Source organism: Oncorhynchus mykiss, chromosome 11 (assembly GCF_013265735.2).
Source record: "Oncorhynchus mykiss isolate Arlee chromosome 11, USDA_OmykA_1.1, whole genome shotgun sequence".
Lineage (NCBI taxonomy): Eukaryota > Metazoa > Chordata > Actinopteri > Salmoniformes > Salmonidae > Oncorhynchus > Oncorhynchus mykiss.
This window is the reverse complement of record NC_048575.1, coordinates 22,621,924-22,639,322: the sequence shown is the minus strand read 5'-3', so window position 1 is coordinate 22,639,322 and position 17,399 is coordinate 22,621,924. Positions and strand designations below refer to the sequence as shown.

General features: G+C 41.1%; 1 protein-coding gene across 1 annotated transcript; it reads left to right on the top strand.

Annotated features, from left to right (window-relative positions):
• The first annotated feature begins 10,464 nt into the window (after nucleotides 1-10,464).
• On the top strand, nucleotides 10,465-16,716 carry LOC110535489 (tissue factor). The gene is made up of 6 exons (XM_021620513.2): nucleotides 10,465-10,707; nucleotides 11,003-11,111; nucleotides 12,996-13,189; nucleotides 13,408-13,592; nucleotides 15,381-15,555; nucleotides 16,300-16,716. Exons 1-6 carry the CDS (start codon nucleotides 10,638-10,640, stop codon nucleotides 16,425-16,427), a joined length of 861 nt encoding a protein of 286 aa, XP_021476188.2. The 5' UTR covers nucleotides 10,465-10,637; the 3' UTR covers nucleotides 16,428-16,716.
• The last annotated feature ends 683 nt before the right edge of the window (nucleotides 16,717-17,399 follow it).

Sequence of the window (17,399 nt, the reverse complement as noted above, 5' to 3'; positions counted from 1 at the left end):
AAGAAAAGGAGGGGCATCTCTGCACAGTGTCCCAGTCAGAGACTCTGAGTATCAACATATAGATAATGGAGTGTGAACTCATATTGTTTCAGACACACAAAACAAAGCACCTTACAGAGCATTCGAAAAGTTTAAAGACCCCTTCATTTTTCCATATTTTGTTACGTGACAGCCGTATTCTAAAATTGAAAAAAATAAAATGTTTAAGTAAAAACTGAAATATCACATTCAGACTCTTTACTCAGTACTTTGTTTGAAGCACCTTTGGCAGCAATTACAGCCTCGGGTCTTCTTGGGTATGCCGCTACAAGCTTGGCACACCTATATTTGGAGGAGTTTCTCCCATTCTTCTCTGCAAATCCACTCAAGCTCCTGCGTTGTCTTGGCTGTGTGCTTAGGGTTGTTGTCATGTTGAAAGGTGAACCTTCGCCCCAGTTTGAGGTCTTGAGCGCTCTGGAGCAGGTTTTCCTCAAGGATCTCTCTGTGCTTTGTTCTGTTCATCGTTCCCTCGATCCTGACTAGTCTCCCAATCCCTGCTGCTGAAAAACATCCCAACAGCATGATGCCGACACCACCATACTTCACCATAGGGATGGTTCCAGGTTTCCTACAGACATGAAGCTTGCCATTCAGGCCAAAGAGTTCAATCTTGGTTTCATCAGACCACAGAATATTGTTTCTCATGGTCAGAGTCTTTAGGTCCCTTTTGGCTAACTCCAAGCGGGCTGTCATGTGCCTTTTACTGAGGAATGGCTTCAGTCTGGTCACTCGACCATAAAGGCCTGATTTGTGGAGTGCTGCAAGGATGGTTGTCCTTCTGGAAGGTTGCAGGGATAGTTGTCCTTCTCCCATCTCCATAGAGGAACTCTGGAGCTCTGTCAGAGTGACCATTGGTTCTGACCAAGGCCCTTCTTCCCTGATTGCTCAGTTTGGCCATGTGGCCAGCTCTAAGAAGACTCTTGGTTGTTCCAAACTTCTTTCATTTAAGAATGATGGAGGCCACTGTGTTCTTGGGGACCATCAATTATGCATAAATGTTTTGGGAACCTTCCCCAGATCTGTGCCTTAACACAATCCTGTCTCAGAGTTCTACAGACAATTCCTTAAACATCATGGCTCGGTATTTGCTCTGACATGCACTGTCAACTGTGGGACCTTATATAGACTACATGTCCAATCCAAATTTACCACAGGTGGACTCCAATCAAGTTGTAGGAACCTCTCAAGGATGATCAATAGAAACAGGATGCACCTGAGCTCAATTTCAATCCCCATAGAAAAGGGTTTGAATACTTATGTAAATATGGTATTTATTTTTCTTATAATAAATACATTTGCTAAAAACCTATTTTGCCTCTGTCATTGTGCGGTATTGTGTGTAGATTGATGGGGGACAAAAATTATTTAATCCATTTTAGAATAAAGTAACAAAATGTGGAAAAAGTCAAGGAGTCTGAATACTTTCCGAATTCACTGTAAATAAAATGTTGGGCATTGAATCAGATGGCTCATTCATCACAAAACCCTCTGATATTGACAACTAATTTAATGACTTTTACAGGCAAGATTAGTAAATGTAGGCCTGACATGGCAACAACAAACTCTGAAACTTTATAACCATGTATAACTGACCAAATAATGAAAGACAAGCATTGTAACTGAATTCCGTAAAGTGAGTTGTGGTTTGTCAATAATGACAAACCACATGGCACGACAAATTGAATGGAAAATCATTGAGGATGGTAGTGGACTATATTGTCACTCCTATTGGCCATATCTTTCATCTAAACCTACAGGAATGTGTATGCTCTCAGGCCTGGAGGGAAGAAAAAGTAATACCGTTACCTATGAATAGCAAAGCACCCTTTACTGGTTCAAAAATCCGACCAATCATCCTGCTACTGGCCCGTAGTAAACTTTTGGGGAAAAAATGGTGTTTGACAATTTACAATGCTATTTCATAGTAAACAAATGAACAACTGACTGTCAGTATACTTATAAGGAAGGGCACTCAACATGTACGGCATTAACACAAATGACAGACGATTGGCTGAAAGAAATTGTGGGAACTGTTTTGTTATTCTTCAGTACAGTTTTTTACATTATAGAAAATAGTATGCTGCCAAAAAAAACACGTGTTTTCATCCTGTGCCATATCGTGGCTCGAAAGTGCAGCTTTTGGCAGCAGCTAATGGAGATCCTAATAAATGCTCAATACTCATATGAAAATACAGCATACCAAAGTCAGACAGAGGAGGCACAGTTCATTTGTCATGATTTTACTGTAAAAACCTTACTGCCGGACGTCTCTGAGTCTTAATGAAATGACAACAAGAGGGTCAAAGTCATGATCAAAGTTTAAGAAAACACTAACAAAGAAAACAGCCAAGAAAGACGGTGATAGAGAGGCAAAATAAAATGTTAGTTTTTTTTTACAGTGCCCAACCACAGTAGTCAGTCTGTTTCCTTTTGCAAATGGTTTATACTGACTCCATCTGACTGCCTTACTTTGGTTTCTGTGCCGTCTTTATAAAACCAAGCATGAAGTACAGCCATTCAATATAACAACAACCAATTAAAACAGCTTTCAGTGCTCCCTAAATGCTTGTGTAAAGCTCTGAATACTGGTCAATCCTGGTCTTGTAGATCCTTGTTTTAATTTGTGCCAATCTCTCTAAGGTCTGCTGGCCAGAGTGGTTGTGAAATGCATGCAGAGCAGGGCCATAACCATGCAACACTACAGATAATCTGGATCCCCTCCAAACCAGACCCCTCTCAGCTGATAAAGACATTGTATGTGTCTCAGATGGCTCCCTATGTAGGCCTGTAGGCCCTGGTCAAAAGTAGTATACTATATATGGAATAGGGTGCCATTTGGGACAAGACCAGTAACTTTTTCACAAGTACTTGAGCTGATGATACAGTAGATGACAGAGGTATGAGCCTCTACATCATGTGTCGTTCTGTTGCATGAGCGCACGATGCACAAAACCCACACAGGACGTTCACTCACTGGAAGTTTGAATATCATTAGAATTTAAATATAAAGTAAATTGTCATGTTCAGCAAAGTAGGCCTATGTCTACTCAAAATAACAACTAGCTAATTATGATCACTATCATCATTATAACCACTGAACCACTCCAAGGTGGTATATCTATGGGCCAATTTTAATGATACCCTGATTCATTCATAGTTACTGGCTGGCCAATTCTTTGCATGTTTACCCGTAGTCCATGGATTCACTCACTATGAGCCTCTTTAAGTATCTTTCAGTAAATGATTTAGATAAAATGTGAGAGAAAACTGTGAGAAAGTCAAGACCATGATCTAAGTGTCTGGAGAACGTTTCCTTATCTGGTTATTTTCCAAACCTCCAAAGTAGCGTTGAGGAGAAATCTCTGAGGCAGACCTAGATGGATTGTGTGTTCTGCCTCTTAAACTAATTCTCGGATCTCTCCTTTATCAAACATATTGTTAATTAATCAAATGTATTAATCTCCTTTATTAATCCAATTTAAGCCAATTATCAGCAGCTGTAGACACAGTAATAGCACTCTGGTATCTGCCTTCCTCCTGGGCAATTATGTGTAAAACATCTCACTGACCTAGAAATGCCTCGGACATGATGAAAACAGTGGAGGCTGCTGAAGGGAGGATGGCTCATAATAAATGGCTGGAACGGAGCGAATAGAATGTCATCAAACACCTGGAAACCATGTGTATGATGTATTTGAAACCATTCCACTTATTCCGCTCCAGCCATTACCACAAGCCCTTCCTCCCCAATTAAGGTGCCTCCAACCTCCTGTGGATTAAAACAATCCCAGATTCCCCCAGGGTGAAATTCTCCTTTAATGGCCTTCCCTCTGGTAATTCCCTCTGGTCATAATGGGGGAATGAATGGGTGTAGATGTGTATTTACAACAATCTGTTTCCCACCTCTCTTTCCTCCTCCTCTTCACTCACAGGTGAAGAGGATCATCATAGTTTGGCCAGAGTCATGTGATGGTGGCTGGTGAGCAGGCCATCAGCAGAGAATACAATTGAAGAGCCATTGGGGATGAAAAAAAAAAACCCACCTTGATTTTACCCCCATGTGTTTGATAACTTGTTTCTTTTATTAAGAAAATATTTTGCAAACTCCATGACAGTAGTTACTGCAAGGGACTATAGAGGCACACAAGTAGCTTACTTGGCTGGGCATGCCCTGAGCTCATGAAGTGAGTGCTCCTGGAGCGAAATTGGAGCGGGCGAGAAGGCCGACACTACAGTGATGCACCAGCCGTTGGGAAACTCGCTGAGCCCTCAGTCAAATTGGGCACGCTCTGCTCCTTACTCTAGTGACCATACGCAGGCATACGTAGTATGCCCACCCATATCTCTACATACTGTATATAGACTATACTCACCTATACTCACTAAAAACCATTGGGATTGAGAATAATTGAGCAAATTCCTGTCATCTCTGTCATTATTAGGACCAGGTAGAGTTAGCTACCTACACCATATTAACCAGGAATGTCAAACTTGATCCATGGAGGGCCAAGTGGCTGCTGGATTTTTGGTTTCTCCTTTCAATTAAGACCCCACAACCAGGTGAGGTCCTTACTAATCAGTGACCTTAATTCCTCAATCAAGTACAAGGGAGGAGCGAAACCCACAGGCACTCGGCCCTCCATGGGATGAGTTTGACACTTGATAAAGACAATTGCTTATAATCAGTGGTGGAAAAAGTACCCAATTGTCCTACTTGAGTAAAAGTAAAGATACCTTAATTGAAAATGACTCAAGCAAAAGTAACCCAGTAAAATACAACTTGAGTAAAAGTCTAAAAGTATTTGGTTTTAAATAGTATCAAAATATTGTAATTGCTTAAGTATCAAAAGGAAAAATAATTTCAAATTCCTTATAACTAAGCAGAACAAACAGCACCACTTTCTTTTTTTTCAGATAGCCAGGGGTACACTCCAACACTCGGAAATCATTTACAAAGGAAGCATGTGCGTTTAGTGAGTCCACCAGATCAGAGGCATGCTATGCCCGAAGAAGGTGTATAACAGTTCAACAGTATCATAAAACTGTTTAATCTCTGGCACATTTTTGACAGAGTCGTTGAAAGCCTGGTTAAGATTGTGCGCTGTGCAATGCACATTAACAGCAAGCGGCTCTACGTAGAATGACTGCAGGTCAAAATGACAGCAGGTCAAATATACTGAGAAAATTCCCACTGTTGGCCTGCCCTAGGCGAGTTACATTAACTATGTGCTCCAACACCTGTCGCCAGATATTTGCTGCGTCATGCACGCCTCTCTCCATTTCTGCGTCAATAGTGCCATTGAGCTTCCATTGCTCAAACACCAAAACAGGCACCCATGTGAATCTGGGATGTCTCATGACATCCTTTTTTGAATGTTAGATGGCGCCCATCTCTCCCCCCATTCACCCACGCATCAGAGAAGAAAGGGGCACTCCAACCTCTGAACAGCCAGCAAGGCTCACAATACGTACAATCTAGCTTGGCCGAATAACATAGCCATGTACGTGGTAATTTGATTCCAACCTTGGTTGTAGTGGTGTAATACGACTCAGAAAAACACCGCCCTTCGCCATCTCTTGGGAATGGGCCAGTAGGCTTATACGAGCCCGGGAATAGCTTGTCCGGCCTGGCTTGTGCTCATAGTCGTATCCGCCAATACCTGACAACTTGTATCCTCCTTTGTCAAAGTTGCTTCTTCTTGCAAGATGGAACAGCTTGGCCTTGGCTCACTTGACCCGCTAAAAGCTGCTGTTGGCGATGATAAACCTACATCCTCTTCTGGTCCCGCTACATTGCTCGTGCTAGCAATGGCTGCACTTGAACTGCATTTGAAAAAGGAATCTAATTGAACTAATTTTGATACTTATTTTGATTTCTCATTTTTGGCTTTCCTCTTTTGGGCTCCACTTTTGTGTTGATACATTGCTGATTTTTAAATCTGTAATTTTCTATTCTATTCGATTTTCTATCTTGTTCCAAGATGGCTAGCAGTCTGATGTGTGTTTTGTTTGTCTTGTCTGTCCGGTGTATATGTCGTTTTTCTTCTATATATTTTTAATCTCAATATCCATCTACGGACTGAACATACTCTCCTGCAACCCACATCACCCAATGTGGTATGGTTTTGCTATTTTTTCTACTTTAGAACTGGAGTAGCCTAGAGCTAGGCCCATCTCACGGCTAGCCGAAGAGATCCATCAGACAATTCCTGGGCTTCAATACCTCTTTTGCCAATCACTCAATGCCTAGGTTTACCTCCACTGTACTCACATCCTACCATACCTTTGTCTGTACATTATGCCTTGAATCTATTCTCCCGCGCCCAGAAATCTGCTCCTTTTACTCTCTGTTCCGAACGCACTAGATGACCAGTTCTTATCGCCTTTAGCCGTACCCTTATCCTACTCCTCCTCTGTTCCTCTGATGATGTAGAGGTTAACCCTGAAGACCCAGCATCACACCCATTCCCCAGGCGCTATCATTTGTTGACTTCTGTAACCGTAAAAGCCTTGGTTCCATGCATGTTAACATTAGAAGCCTCCTCCCTAAGTTTGTTTTATTCACTGCTTTAGCACACTTCGCCAACCTGGATGTCCTAGCCGTGTCTGAATCCTGGCTTAGGAAGGCCACCAAAAATCCTGAAATTCCCATCCCTAACTATAACATTTTCCGACAAGATGTAACTGCCAAATGGGGCAGAGTTGCAATCTACTGCAGAGATAGCCTGCAGAGTGCTGTCATACTAACCAGGTCTGTGCCAAAACAATTCAAGCTTCTACTTTTAAGAATCCACCTTTCCAGAAACAAGTCTTTCACTGTTGCCACTGGTTATAGACCCCGTTCAGCCCCAAGCTGTGCCCTGGACACCATATGTGAAATTATTGCCCCCCATCTATCTTCAGAGTTCGTACTGTTAGGTGACATAAACTGGGACATGCTTAACACAAGCCATCCTACAATCTAAGCTAGATGCCCTCAATTTCACACAAATTATTAAGGAAACTACCAGGTACAACCCTAAATCCGTAACCATGGGCACCCTCTTAGATATCATTCTGATCAACTTGCCATCTAAATACACCTCTGCTGTCTTCAACCAGGATCTCAGTGATCACTGCCTCATTGCCTGCGTGCGTAATGGGCCCGCGATATGCAACTTTGAAGGGAAGTCAGGAGCCAATATACTCAGTCAGTTAGGAAAGCTAAGGCTAGGTTTTTCATCCATAAATTTGCTTCCTGTAGCACTAACTCCAAAAAGTTTTGGGACACTGTAAAGTCCATGGAGAATATGAGCACCTCCTCCCAGCTGCCCAAAGCACTGAGGATAGGAAACACTGTCACCACCGATAAATCTACCATAATCAATAATTTCAACAAGCATTTTTCTACGGCTGGCCATGCTTTCCACCTGGCTACCGCTACCCCGGCCAACATCTCTGCCCCCCCCTGCAGAAACTTGCCCAAGCCCCCCCCCTGCTTCTCATTCGCCCAAATCCAGACAGCTGATGTTCTGAAAGAGCTGCAAAATCTGGATCCCTACAAAGCAGCTGGGCTAGACAATCTGGACCCTCCCTTTCTAAAATTATCCACCAAAATTGTTGCAACCCCTATTACTAACCTATTCAACCTCTCTTTCATATCGTCTGAGATCCCCAAAGATTAGAAAGCTGCCGCGGTCTCCCCCCCTTTGGGAGACACTCTAGACCCAAACTGTTATAGACCTATATCCATCCTGCCCTGCCATTCTAAAATCTTCAACAGCCAAGTTAACAAACAGATCACTGGCCATTTCGAATCCCAACGTACCTTCTCCACTATGCAATCGGGTTTCCGAGCTGGTCATGGATGCACCTCATCCACACTCAAGGTCCTAAGCGATATCATAACCGCCATCTTCATCGACCTGGCCAAGGCTTTCGACTCTGTCAATCACTGCATTATTATCAGCAGACTCAATAGCCTTGGCTTCTCAAATGACTGCCTCGCCTGATTCACCAACTACTCAGACAGAGTTCAGTGTGTCAAATCGGAGGGCCTGTTGTCCGGACCTCTGGCAGTCTCTATGGGGGTGCTACAGAGTTCAATTCTCGGGCCGACTCTTTTCTCTGTATACATCAATGATGTCGCTCTTGCTGCTGGTGATTCTCTGATCCACCTCTACGCAGACGACACCATTCTGTATACATCTGGCCCTTCTTTGGACACTGTGCTGACAAACCTCCAAACAAGCTTCAACGCCAAACAACACTCCTTCCGTGGCCTCCAACTGCTGTTAAATGCTAGTAAAACTAAGTGTCATCCGATTGCTGTCCGCACCCTCCCACCCGACTAGCATCCCTACTCTGGACGGTTCTGACTTAGAATATGTGGACAACTACAAATACCTAGGTATTTGGATTGGAGGTGCTTAATGTGAGTCTGGAAGGAGAGTTTACAGTTTAACCAGACATGGTTAAACTGTAAACTCTCCTTCCAGACTCACATTAAGCATCTCCAATTCAAAATTAAATCTAGAAACAGCTTCCTATTTTGCAACAAAGCCTCCTTCACTCATGCAGCCAAACATACCCTCGTAAAACTGACTATCCTACCAATCCTTGACTTCGGCGATGTCCCCAACACTCTACCCAGCAAACTGGATGTAGTCTATCACAGTGCCATCCGTTTTGTCACCAAAGACTCATATACTACCCACCACTGCGACCTGTATGGTCTCGTTGGCTGGCCCTCACTACATATTCATCGCCAAACCCACTGGCTCCAGGTCATCCATAAGTCTTCGCTAGGTAAAGCCCCACCTTATCTCAGCTCACGGGTCACCACAGCAACACCCATAGCACGCCCTCCAACAGGTATATTTCAGTGAATATCCCCAAAGCCAACATTTCCTTTGGTCGCCTTTCCTTCTAGTTATCTGCTGCCAATGACTGGAACAAATTGCAAAAAATCACTGAAGCTGGAGTCTTATATCTCCTTCTCTAACTTTAAGCATCAGCTATCAGAGCAGTTTACCGATCACTGTACCTGTACACAGCCAAACTGTAAATAGCACATCCAACTACCTCATCAACATATTATTACTTATGTAACAGTATAACTTTAGACCGTCCCCTCGCGCGAACCAGGGACCCTCTGCACACATCAACAACAGTCACCCACGAACCATCGTTACTCATCGCTCCACAAAAGCCCCCGCAGAGCAAGGGGAACCTCTACTTCAAGGTCTCAGAGCAAGTGAGTCACCGATTGAAACGCTATTTAGCGCGCACCACCGCTAACTAGCTAGCCGTTTCACATCCGTTACACTTACCCTCTTTCTCTTTTGCACCCCAGTATCTCTACTTGCACATCATCATCTGCACATCTATCACTCCAGTGTTAATGCTAAATAAATTATTTTGCATTAATTATTTTGCCTCTATGGCCTATTTATTGCCTACCTCCCTACTCTTCTACATTTGCACACACTGTACATAGATTTTCCATTTTTTCTATTTTTTTGTGATTGTATGTTTGCTTATGTGTAACTCTGTGTTGTTGTTTTTGCCATACTGCTTTGCTTTATCTTGGCCAGGTCGCAGTTGTAAATGAGAACTTGTTCTCAACTGGCCTACCTGGTTAAATAAAGGTGAAATTAAAAAAATACAAGAAAATAAATTTTTTCCCTCTTGATTGCTAGCTCAACAGTTGCTTAAAAACGATGACAGAAACAACAACGCTTTGGAGAGTATTTGACAATGAATCCCAGAATGCATTATATTATCTTAACATGGTATTGAAACTATTGAATAATGTGATTTATTTAGCAAATTAATTTGATTTATTGTCATCAATACACTGAAATATCACTCTGGCTTATGTAGTGGCAAAAAAAAAAAAACAATTTTGTTGGTGAAACCATTAGTTGGATCATTTATCATATAGCATAGATTAAAGCAAGCTTCTTTATTACTCATAAACTTAATAGGCCAGTGTCAGCAATTAATGCTTAGGCATGGTGGTGTGGTATTCAAATGTTATAATCTGCCCACGGCTCTGCAGATCTGGACCTGGTGTGACTGCACCCGCTGAAGCTTCGTCACTGAGTACTGCTGATAATTAATTAATACTAACTTAATGGCAGAGTGAGAGAGAGGTTAATGGTCAAAACTTGGTAGCCTATGTAAACTGCTAGCTGGGGCTGGATAGTCTTTTGAACGATCCTTGGCCAGTGTATACACAGATAGTGCGCGAAACCACTCACTCCCTGTCTTGTCTGTCAGTAAAGCCATCAAGGCAGCTAGCTAATTAACTCACGTTACTTGTTGGTGGCCCTTATTGTAACTAACCTATCGAAAGCTAGCTAGCTGGAGCGATGGTCAGGTAACGTCAGATAGTCACATAGCTTTTACTTTGAAACCGATAGAACACGTAACCTGTTGCAGCCGCTCCTCTACACGCCCACACTGTCTCTGCTCATTAATTCAATATTTTGGGCGACAGAAAAAGGAATTCATGCAGTCGAAATTATTATCTGTCTTCGTTGTTTAAGGACTGATATTGTTTAACAATCCGATCGGATTACTGTTTTTATACTTACCTGTTGGAATATAAAATTATGAGAATGGATGGAATGGAAATTGGATGGAAATTGTGTATTGTACTCATCTTTACAAACTGTGTTTCAGGTGAGGCAACTGGGCTATTAAAATATAGCCTACAATCCTAAAAGCTGTACACTAGACAAATAGTGTGGATAAATAAAATACTTATGCACATAGGCCTACTGCATTATTTAAAAGCCATAATGTCCATATATTTTGTTGATGACTTCTTGGGACTGCTTGGGACCAGCCTGATTTACAGTACAGGCAATGCACCCTGTGACCCTCTCATGAAAAGGCACACTGTACCTAATTATGTTTCACTCATTGTCAATGTCTAACATTACATGTAGTTAAACTGATCTTGCTCTTTTTGTAGGGGACTATCCCAAGGCACAGAACGTTTCTTGGTTGTCTATCAACTTCAAAACACTGCTTTTGTGGGATCCTGAACCCACCAACTATTCATACACCGTTGAATATTCAGTGTAAGTAAATAATTCACATACTGATTTCTGGTTTATGCATTTACAGGAAGAGAGAACCATTTCAATCATTCCATGGAATAGTGTGTTTATCGGGCACTTCAATCATTATTGAATGGTTTGTTAAAAAAGGCCGACATATCAAGTTATTACCAAATGCTGCATTACTGCCTTATACTATTCATGAAATGAAACGTCTCCATGAAATATTAAAACGTTGTTGCCTGTAATCACATTATCATGGGAGGTCTGCACTAACCTATTCCCAGTCTCAGTCTCTGACCCTGAAGAGTCAGGGTCAGGACTGATGCGATCAGACTACACTATTGATCTGCTAAAAGGGTTTTCAGAAATGCATGCATCTTATACACAGAAAAATCAATGGTGTACATTTAATTTTGAAAGTTTCAAATGTACACAATTTTCAGTGAACATATGTACCCACTGTACTGGTCTATAACACTTTTGAAAGCGGTAAAGATTTAACTCTGTTTCCGTGTTCCCTTTTTACTCTTGAATTGTTCAAAGGAACTCGATTGTAGTGTTAGCACAGCTCTACTGTAGAGTAATACGCAACACCTACAGTGTAAAACATAACACATGATTCAGAGTAAACTGGACTTACTTTGCTTAGTGCTGACGCTGTTACACTTTCTCAGTGTAAGAAGTTAAAACCTTTAGTGTTACAGTAAATCATTTTTGGTGTTGTTTTAACACTGGATGGTGTAAAGCCCAATTTGCAGATTTCACAGGGTTCATTTTCTTTTTGACTAAATTGTAGAGTTAATACCCATGACTATATTTGTTAGTTGTTGAATTCATTCCTTTTGAAGTTCTGTGGCTTTCACCAAGTGAGTTCCTAGGCGAATGTTATCATTAAAATAAAACTATGACAATACATTACATATTGCATATCATAAGGCCTTGCTTATTGGCCTAGTTGATGGCCCATTTTTACTTTAACACGGTAGTGTTAGGAAACTCCTGGTTAAAAGGCCTCATCAGGCCTGCAAGTCACATTATGCTGGCTTGTAAAAGTGATATGGAAATCCTGTTGCAAACCAAACAGAGTTAGGTATCCAAGTTAGATGTTTTTATTCACCAGGAACCTGCATTCTTAATTAATTGACATGGTTAGTAAACCTAATTTAAAAAAAGAGTACTTAAACCATTTAAATGGGAACAACTATTTCCTTAATGGGTGCTATAAATCTTACTAACTGATTGGATTAGTTTAAAAAAAAATGTGTTCTATATCTTGGTGTAGCATAAGATGAATTAATCAATCAATCAATCAATGTTGGCAAAATGCAAAAACACAGATATTAAAAACAATCCTAAAAAACATGCTGGGAAATATGAAAATAGCAGGTGTGGTTTTGATGGGACTGTTTTAATGTCAACATTGTAAAACAATAACTCTGGTTATTAACACCAACACTTGGGGTTCTTTTCCACCACTGAGTGTTATTTTACACCACTTTAACTCCTGAATGAACACTAGAAATGTTACTGAAAAATCAACACCGGCCAATTTGCTGTGTACCGTCGAATAGATCAAGGGGGTTTGGAGCTGAAAATAGAAAAAATACAAATATTTTTTTATGAAGTACAATGTGTGTGATATGTGGTGCAAAGAGCTCAATACTATGATTCAAGTCAAAGATTCATATTTGGTACTTTTCTTATTGTTGAACTAAGATTCCAATACAGACCCAATGAATTACCTAAATGCAACAAAAAAAAACATGTTTGAAGATAATGATAATCCTTTGACTGAAACCTACCATTATGTCTATTTCAGTATTGGCCAGAACAGAGAGAGAGGAACGCTAACAGTATCAGAACGATGTTGTGACTGTATCATAAATATCTTCTTTATTTCAGAATCGGTCAGAAAAGAAAGAAGAACCAACACTGTATCAGGACTATGGAGACAGAGTGTGACCTGTCCAACTCTCTGGTGGACCTGAAGGCCATATACTCTGCTGATGTCCTCTCAAAACCCCTACTTGGTGTGAACTCTGACCTCATAGAGTTCCCTCACACAAGGTCAGAGAGGTTCACCCCTTACAATGACAGTAGGTACCCCAGCCATACAATGACACATTTTTTGCATGCCCTGATACATGGCTGTTGACACCTGTGGTGCCATAGGAATCAACAGCCATGTATCAGGGCACATTTTCTGCATGCCAGTGTAGAAATGTTGGTTCTTCTATAAATCACCGGGAGAAAGAAGAGTGTGCGCCAGGTGTGACAAGCAGCTTGTCAACCTCTCATGGTATTTCCCTTCCAGCGCTTATAGGCAGACCTGAGTTCAAGATTGAGGTGAGCAAAGACAAAAGGAAGATCACCCTGTATGTAGAAGACCCTCTCACAGCCCTGTTCAATAAGCAGAACCAACAGAGAACCATCCGGGACGTCTTCGCTGATGAACTGCAGTACAAAGTCACCTTTGGAAAAGCAACAAGCACGGGCAAGGTAAGCTGAAAGGGGAGGGTAATAAAAATGGCAGCCCTACACTAGATATTTACAGTTCCTCAAAGAACTAGAGCCTGGGGCTGAACCAAATGAGACAGACATTCATCAATGATGTAGGCTCCTTAAAGGTTCAAGCTAAGAATATAATTATGATGAACAAAAAGATAAATGCAACATGTAAAGTGTTGGTCCCATGTTTGATGAGCTGAAATAAAAGATCTCTGAAATTTTACATATGCAAAAAAGCTTATTTCTCTAAAACATTTTGCGCACATTTCTTTACATCCTTGTTAGTGAGCATTCTCCTTTGCCAAGATAACCCATCCACCTGAAAGGAGTGGCATATCAAGAAGCTGATTAAACAGCATCAATTATTACACTTGTGCACCTTGTGCTGGGAACGATGAAAGGCCACTCTAAAATGTGCAGTTTTGTCACACAACACAATGCCACAGATGTCTCAAGTTTTTGTGTGCATTTAGTTGGCATGCTGACTGCAGGAATGTCCACCAGAGCTGTTGCCAGAGCTGTTTTAGAGAATTTGTCAGTACGTCCAACCGGCCTCACAACCGCAGACCACGTGTAACCACACCAGTCCAGGATCTCCACATCCGGCTTTTTCACCTTTGGGATGGTCTGAGACGAACCACCCAGAATGCTGATGAAACTGTGGGTTTGAACAACCGAAGAATTTCTGCACAGACTGTCAAAAACTGTCTCAAGGAAGCTCATCTGCGTGCTCGTCGTCCTCACCAGAGTCTTGTCCTGACTGCAGTTTGGCGTTGTAACCAACTTTAGTGGGCAAATGCTCACCTTCGATGGCTACTAGCACGCTGGAGAAGTGTGCTCATTACAGATTAATCCCGGTTTCAACTGTACCGGGCAGATAGCAGACACCGTGAATGGCGTCGGTGGGCGAGCGGTTTGCTGATATCAACATTGTGAACAGAGTGCCCCATGGTGGCGGTGGAGTTATGGTATGGGCTGGCATAAGCTATGGACAACAAACACAATTGCATTTTATTGATGGCAATTTGAATGCACAGAGATACCGTGACTAAATCCTGAGGCCCATTGTCGTGCCATTCATCCACCGCCATCCCCTCACGTTTCAGGATGATATTGCACTGCCCTATGTTGCAAGGAGCTGTACACAATTCCTGGAAGCTGAACATGTCCCAGTTCTTCCATGCCCTGCATTCTCACCAGCCATGTCACCCATTGAGCATGTTTGGGATGCTCTGGATTGACGTGTACGACAGCATGTTCAAGTTCCCGTCAATATCCTCCAACTTCGCACAGACATTGAAGAGGAGTGGGACAACAGGCCACAATCAACAGCCTGATCAACTCTATGCGAAGGAGATGTGTCGTGCTGCATGAGGCAAATGATTGTCACACCAGATACTGACTGCTTTTCTTATCCACGCCCCTACCTTTTTTTTTATGTATCTGTGACCAACAGATGCATATCTGTTTTTCCAGTCATGTAAAATCCATAGATTAGGGCCTAATGAATTTATTTCAATTGACTGATTTCCTTAAATGAACTGTAACTCAATAAAAACTTTGAAATTGTTGCATGTTGTGTTTATATTTTTGTTCAGTGTAAATTAAATGCACTAAGTGGATGATTAGCAAGCTTACTTCTGGTTATATTGCATTGGAAATCTCTCTGTGTGTGTTATGCATATTTGATATTTTTATGATAGTAAAACAGTAATGAACAAGTTATACAAAATGAAATATATCAGAAGACATGCCTTCTTTATGTAATTCTCCCTCTAGAAAACAAAGATCTCTGCAAGCAGTCAGATAGAGTTAGACAGGAGGGATGTAGATCCTGGAGTGAGTTACTGCTTCAACATCCAGGCCTACATCCCCTCCCGCAGCACAGACAATCAGCTGGGAGAGCTCAGTCAAAGACAGTGCTCACCGGGTGACGATAAGTCCGTCTTTGAAGGTAAGGATACTAACAATGCCAAGGTTGTGGGTTCAAGTCCCACAGGGATCACATACACATACTAAAAATGTATGCTCTCATTGTCTCTGTACTGCAAGTGGCTTTGGTTTAAAGCATCTGCTAAGTGGTATACGTATATATTATCGTGATAAATAGTACTTCTGAGGTGTACTGTAGCAGGGTTGGTGTCTTTTATTTTCCAGTATACATTTCTGGCTCATGTGTCAGCCTTGAACTTTTTGACAAGTTGTGTTCATTAAGGAAATCTGGCCCTGTTTTAATATATTCTGTAACTCGATAATTCATGTTGGCCATTATATTTTTAAGGGAGTTTAGATTTGCATCTGTGGTACTGAGGATATCGAATCCTTAGCCACTAATGCCAAGTCCTAGTATTACAAATTTAGAATCATTCATGTGCATCTTTCTCGCTGTGAGGAATGATGAGAAGAGGGGTAAGGTGTTGATCATATATTCTAGTGGGCCAATCGGGATGGGAATGCGAAGGATAAAATAAGCAAATTAATTACTAATGTTTAGACTGAATGTGAAATGCAATACTGGAGAAGTCCCTGTGTGTGTATGTGTGTGTGTGTGTGTGTGTGTGTGTGTGTGTGTGTGTGTGTGTGTGTGTGTGTGTGTGTGTGTGTGTGTGTGTGTGTGTGTGTGTGTGTGTGTGTGTGTGGTGTGCGTGTGAATCACTGTCCAGCCCAATAATGGTCGATAACCCTGTTTCTTCTCCAGAGTATGGGATCGGAGTGATCGTTGGGTTCATCCCAGCCGCTTTGGGGGCCCTAAGTGAGATTCGGTTGTGGGGGGGCTCCAACCTCGCGGCAAAACATTTTAGTGGAGACGATGGAGAGAAGCCTTAGGTTAATTTCCTACAATTATACACATTTTGCCATGGGCCATATAGAAAATATATTGATGCTTTAAAGGTTTAAGGGCTCCGTAGATAGGTTATATGTTTAAACTAAATTGTTTTGCGTGAGTATTGTCTGGACATCTTTAATATATGAATAACAAACAGTTAGATGACAGAACATGATGTAAAATAATCAAAGCAAAATGAAACAATTTTATAACTGTGGAGTCTGGTACTAATATGGTACTCTGTTTGATTGTGATGGCATGTTCATAATAAAGTCTTGTCATTCATTTGTGGTAATGTGTTTTTCTTTGATTTGAGAGACTGTTGAAGAGTGGGGGAAGGTTACGCAAATGGAGTGTTATCACAGCAGACATCATCAGTCTTATGTAGTTCCTGCAAAAAGTGTCTAACTAGCCGCACCTACAGGTCATTCAACTGGCATTAGTGTCACAAAAAAAATAATAATAATTGAAAAAAAAAAAAAAATAATTAAAACTTTCAAAACATTTTACAATTACAATTCTGTGAAAATCTTATGCACACATTTTTTTGGGGAGTCCAAGGCAAATACTTTAAAAACACAAAGGTTAAAAGATCCATGGAAATGGAATGAGGAGATGTTTTCAGTTTTGTAAATGGATTAAAGATACAGTATAGTAACAGTCAGCATATTAGGCCTGCAGTAGTTCATTGTTGACTATCTCGTGATGCCTGCATTTATTTTAATGCATTCCAAATATTCCAAAGTATACTTAAATATACAAATAAATCAAATAATATATCTGGAGAATACTATAAATATAATATCATTACACTTCAACACACTTATTACAAGTGTACTTTTATATTCATTGTTTTTTCAGTGTTTTAGTATACTATAATATGCTATCCTCACACTTCAATACACTTATTAAAGTGTACTATAAATGAATTGTTTTTCAGTCTATGTATACTATATGTTCACTATCATTAA